A 5,690-nucleotide genomic window follows, 5' to 3' on the forward strand; every position below is an offset into this window, starting at 1 on the left:
TCCAGGTGGCGGAAAACGAGGACTGGAATTTTTACTGGTGAGTGTGAAAAGTGGGGCTTCGACCATTTCCACACCAGCTTACCAGTGTCCTCAGTTCTGGCGCCTGCGTGCAGAGGGCAGTCCCAGAGGTAGGTGTCCCTGCCGGCACGCGCCTCCCGTCACGTTTGTCATCCCACGGCACTTCCTGCCCACACGGCCAGGAGCCCTTGGTTTGCACGTGCTGTGGAGTTGCCCACACTGCTGTTCATCACATGGCGAGTGTGGTTAATACTGGGGATTCGGGTGAGAACCCGGGGCCCCCCTCGCTGGCTGGTGTGCCTCGCTGCCAGCGCCTGCTGCTCAGTGCCCAGGGCCTGCTCTGGGGAGGTCGGCGACGTCCTTGCCCGGGAGGAGGACTGGGGAGAAGACTCTGGGAGAGGATTCTGTCCTTCTCTTTGCTTCCATCTCGGATGGCAAGAGGGTCCTGTTTGCACTGAATTGAAAATGACTGGAAGGCGAGTTAGACTAGGGAAGGAAGAGCAGTGATCTGGCACTGTCCCCGGGTGGTGCTCTACCCAGCCGGGCACCTGGGTGTTGATAGTCCAGCCTCTGAAGCGGGCTCCGTGCCTCGGGGCAGCCTCCACCCTCTGGCAGGGCCCCATGACAAACCTTACTCTGGTTGGCCATTGCCTGTGCCATCCCTGGCTCTGCAGTCCTGGGTCCAGGGCATCGCAGCGACTCTTTGAGGTGAGGGCAGCACATCAGGGTCTCTGGGGGCTTTTTTGCCCTACACGTCCCCCCTCCCCAAGACTCACCCTCCCGCTGCTGCCTTGAGACGCGGCTTCTCTCTAGCGGCTTCTCCCCCATTCCCCCCAATGTAGCAGGCCGCACGTTTTTCTCTGCTGACGAACTAAGATGTCTTTTGTCTGCACCTTCCTCCGTGCAGTGCCCTCTGCCCCTGCCAGCTTGTCCTTCGGAGACACAGTGCACCCACAGATTAGACATCCAGGCCCTGGAGCCGGGTCGCGCCTGCTTCACAGCCTGTTCCTCCACGGCTGTCTGCGGCCACTAGCAAAGGACTTGATGTCTCTCTCTCTCTCTCTCTCTCTGCACATTTGGTTGTTGGAGGTTTAAATGTACGAGCTTGGAGCAGTGCCTGTGATGGCTGCTGTCAGCACATGCCATCGCTGTCCTTTAGGTACTGGCACATGTGCTGCCTGTCCCCAAAGCCACCTCTGCCTCTTGCAGGCTCCCAGACCGCTCTGTTCAAGTGTCCTGCAGCACATGCCGTGTGCCTTGATTAGTGATTTTCCCACCTGTCTCCTCTTTACATGTTACTGTGAACCCCTAGAGACCGAGCACCTTGCCTGGCTCATCCCAGCATCCCTAGAGCTTGGCCCGGCCCGGGTGAGGGCAGACCAGCTTCCCGCTCCCATGTCCAGCAGTGGTCAGAGGGGTGACTGTACTCTGCTCCCAGCAGCAGTTAAAGCTCCCTGCACTTTAAACCACAGCCGAATTGCCCTGCGGGAGGATGCAGTGCGGGTAGGGAAGGCCTTTATAGAGTCATTCAGCGCCTGCGTACGGGTTAGCGCCTAGTTAGTAATCTTTCTCCTCAACCATAAGTTATCTCCTCAACCGTAAATAATTCCCCCAGAGCCCTGTTTGTGGGAGCCTGGAAGACAAGGCTGACCCAGACAATGCAGTGCGCTGCTCACCTTGGCAGTGCTCGGCTCCTTGTCATGGGCTCAGCAGGAGCTCAGTGCATCCTTTTGGTGCTCGGGGAGGGACTTGGGCATCTCCCTGCTTCATGCCAAATAAGAAGCATTTTGCCACTATTAACAAAAAAGAGAATGAGAGAGAGAACTAAACAGTATAACTTTGGGTATTTGGTATCTTAAGAGCTTCCATTTTAAGCAGTGAGTACACTCTCAGTCTTAAAAATTAGTTTGTAATAGTGGAGACAAAATGGTCAGTAGTTGAGGAAAGGTAAATTTCTTGACTGAGTGGGTTGTGGTACAGCCATTAAAATAATTATGACAGTAATAAAGCAGTTTGGGCAATTGTATAACAAGTATGAAGAAAAACATGAAATGACTTGTATTCTGATAACAATTATGCAAAAATAACTTGTATATAGACAGGACGTGGAAACAACACGAAACATGGAAGCAGTGACTGTGAGAGTGGGCGTGTTAGTGATCTATTGCCAAACTAATGGTGCGTAACAAACACCACAAAACTTAGGGGCTCAAAATAACAACCATTTTTTATTGCTCACGAGTTTCCGGGTTTGGCTGGGTGGTTCATTTGGCCTGGCAGGACTTAGCTGGTCTGTCTTAGCTATTCACTCACGCATCTGCTGTCACCTGGTAGGTCAGCTGGTACTTAGCTGGTCTGTCACCTTCCCACCGGCTAGCCTGGGCTTGTTGTCATGGTGATAGCAGGGGTCCAGCAGGGAACGTGGAAGCTTTCAAGGATAGTTTCAGAGGTGGCACCCCATCGCTTCTTCCATATTCTTTTTGACCAAAGCAAGGCCCAAATGGTAGATGTCTGGGCCCAGACCTTAGGAAACCAGCAGCTTCCCTTTCCTCTGTGGGTTCCCTCTGCAGGAGCCAGGAGCTGCGGTGCGAGAGGCCTTACTGTGCTGGGACTGTCTTGCTGGAGAAGCTGCGTGTGGGTGCTGTGCATGGCACTTGCAGCTGTGCCTGGCCTGCCAGCCATGCCCGCCAGGGTGCCAGACCTATGAGGGAAGCCTTCTTGGACCTTCCTGTGCCACATGGAGCAAAAGAACGCTCACCTGAGCCCTGCCCAAGTTCTTGACCCACAAAACCACAAGATAAAATAAAATGGTTGTCGTCTTAAGTCACTGACTTTGGGCAGTTTGTTTTGCAGTGCTAGGAACCCGGACACGACCCGTCACACCCCTGAGGGTGGTAGGGCAGCAGCTTGTCCTGAAAACTGATAAAGGGAAAGAGTCATTCCTGTGTGAACCGGTTTTCAGGGCATCTAAATTGTTGATGAAGGGAGATTTCTCTTTGTAGGAATATTCTCACTAATGAATGAAGGAGGAAGGAAAGAGAATATCTCCATTTTGTAATCCCCAACGAAATAAGGACCTAGGCCTGTCTGGAGTGAGCACTCAACTGGCTGCGCCCAGCGGACGTGCTCTAAGTGTGACGTGCATGCCACGCTTTAGAGACTTAGCACGAAGGAACAAATTCAGGTTTCTCATCACTAACTTTCATCTTGATTATACGTTGAAATGGTAATATTTTAGATATATTGGGTTAAATAAGATTTTTAAAATTATGATCACCTATTTTCTAAACCTTTTAATGTGGCAACTAGAAGATTGATAATCACCTCCGCGGCTCCGTTGTGGGTCAGGTTTTCCTTCTGTGGAACGGTCAAAGGGAGAGCCCCAGGGTGGACGTGCTCGCCAGTGGCCAGACACGCCACCCAGCTCGCAGCTTTGCCCAAAAATCGACTCGCAGCTCATGGCACTCGTAGGTCTGACTCCAAGTTCACAGGAAGCGCAGGGGCAGGGCGCGTGCAGGACAGGAACTTGTGAGGACCCCTCCAGGCGGGCGGCCCAGCGTCTTCACAGATGAGCTGCATAGGGAAAGCAGAGGAGGGAGGGAGGATGTATAGATTTAAAGAGAACAACTAGCCAGAAGGCCTGGCCCTTATGTTTGCACAAGCCGTAAAAAATATTCATCAGACAATTAGGGAGTTTGAACACGGGTTAATATTTGATGATATTCAGGAATTGCTGCTACTTTTTTTCAGTTGCGATAACAGTATAAAATAGGATAATGTGTACTATAAAAAGGGGCCCTAAACCGTCAGAGGCTCTTACAGAGATGTTTTGGATGAAGTAGTGTGATGTCTGGGAATTCCTTCAAAACGTGCGGGTGTCGTCAACTATAATTAAAGTAAAAAGAAAACTAAGCCAGTTCTGTGAGAAGTGGGTGGGATACAGACAAAACAAGCCTGGCTGCGTGGTGACAGCTGTTGAAGCCGGATAATGGGGTTCTGTTATACTTTTCTCCTTACTTTGACATGTGTTTGAGCTTTTCCATAATAAAAAGTAAAAAAATAAAAATAAATATCTTTCTAATGATCATGGAATCAAAAGAAACCCTCTGGGTGCTCTAGTCCCCCTCCTTAGGCTGGTGGCCTGGGGTGTAGGTGGGGGCCGGGGCCACAGAGCGAGAGGTCCCGTGACACCCCGCCTTGTTTTGTGACTGCGGCTCCCTTGCAGGTGCCAGCCCTTCCGTCCTTCCCGCTCCCGCCCTGCCTCTGTGGGGCTGGTGAGGGCAGACAGGAGTGGCCGGGAGACCGGCTTTCTGAGAGCATTAGGAGGGATCCATTTCTCTCTCGACTGTTCTCCGCGCTTCAGTGGGGCGCAGCCCAGTTTAGCTGGCCCATCGGATCCCTCCGCGAATGCGAAGTGTCGGGGCCTAAAACAACCCCGGGGGCTTTGGTTTTAAGGAGTCCTTGTCCTTCCTGACTGTGAGGGCAAATATCGTATAAATGACCTTACTGGCTTCAGAGTCTGAAAGTCTGTTTTCCATTAGTTATCGATACTAGTAATCAACGTCATCATTGATCGATAAACACTTATGGCGCACCTACTGCGCGTCAGAGTGGAACCATTCAGGGGAGAGAGTCAGAACAGCTCCTGCTTCCAGCCGGTCACTGGACATGTGTCCTGTGCTGCTGTGGGCCGTGGCCGTGGCCGGGCACCCCGGCTCAGGTGCTGGGGCGGGGGGTAACGGGTAAGCGCTCAACCCACGTCCGGTCGCGTTCCCGGGCTCTCGTGAGGACACCTGCACGTGGACATGCTCCGAGCCTCCCTCCTGCACATCCCGTTTGTGCTTCTCTCTCAGGATGAGCGTGCAAACCATCCGAAACGTCTTCAGTGTCGAAACTGGCTATCGGCTCTCAGATGATCAAATAGTCAACCACTTTCCGAACCACTATGAGCTGACCCGGAAGGATCTGATGGTGAAGAACATTAAGAGATACAGGAAGGAGCTGGAGAAGGAAGGGAGTCCTCTGGCGGAAAAGGACGAGAATGGAAAATACCTCTATCTGGGTTCGTGTCTTTTTTGCTGGCCTCAGGTTTTACATAAAGAGTCGAGTTTTTCCTTTGGTGGCACAAGGCACCGAGGTGGCGACCGTCAGCTTTGACAGGTGACCGCGTTTGTGCAGAGTGTCTCCGGAAGGCTGTGTGTGTGGTGGGGGTTCTCACGTTTGGCATTGAGATTCCGTGAGCACCTCGGGAATTGCCTGTCAGGAAGAGAACGTCCTCGCTGCCCAGTGTGGGGGGACCACTTTCTGAGCTACGAAGTGCCACGAGGGAGTGTTACTGCTTCTGTCGACAACCAGGGAGGACATGTGTCCCTGTCCTGTGTGGCGATCAAAGCTGGGCTGTCTGATAGTTTCAGGATTCCTTTACGTACTTGGGCAAAATTATGTAAGTGACCTCTCCGGGCCTCAGTTGCCTCCTGTGATAAGCGGGCATGGTGGCGGTACCCAGCTCGCAGGTGCCGTGAGGATGAGTTGATACAGGTTTCTGTGGCGCTTGGTACACAGGTGATAAAGGTGGCGTTGCACAGGAGTTGAACCACCCAAGTCCTTGTTGTGTTAGATGCTGGTTTGGGGCTGCGGGTAACGACGCGGTGGCAGTATTTCTCCTCGTGGCC

General features: G+C 52.6%; 1 protein-coding gene and 1 long non-coding RNA gene across 26 annotated transcripts in view; both read left to right on the plus strand.

The window, feature by feature from the left end:
- Positions 1-5,690, plus strand: part of TTLL1 (tubulin tyrosine ligase like 1) — a 33,256-nt gene that overhangs the window by 9,241 nt on the left and 18,325 nt on the right. For all 25 annotated transcript variants that reach the window (XR_002782452.1, XR_002782451.1, XM_023535880.1 and 22 more), the window contains one exon: positions 4,872-5,080. Coding sequence is in view for 23 of the 25 variants with exons in the window: in XM_023535880.1 (XP_023391648.1) it covers positions 4,872-5,080 (209 nt within the window). In the remaining 2 variants the exon portion in view is untranslated. The remainder of the gene's footprint in view (positions 1-4,871; positions 5,081-5,690) is intronic.
- LOC111745018 lies at positions 2-2,841 on the plus strand. Its single transcript, XR_002782453.1, has 2 exons — positions 2-37; positions 2,589-2,841. It is a non-coding gene; the product is annotated as an uncharacterized LOC111745018 (long non-coding RNA).

This window comes from Pteropus vampyrus, unplaced genomic scaffold, assembly GCF_000151845.1.
Source record: "Pteropus vampyrus isolate Shadow unplaced genomic scaffold, Pvam_2.0 Scaffold145, whole genome shotgun sequence".
NCBI classification, from domain to species: Eukaryota; Metazoa; Chordata; class Mammalia; order Chiroptera; family Pteropodidae; genus Pteropus; species Pteropus vampyrus.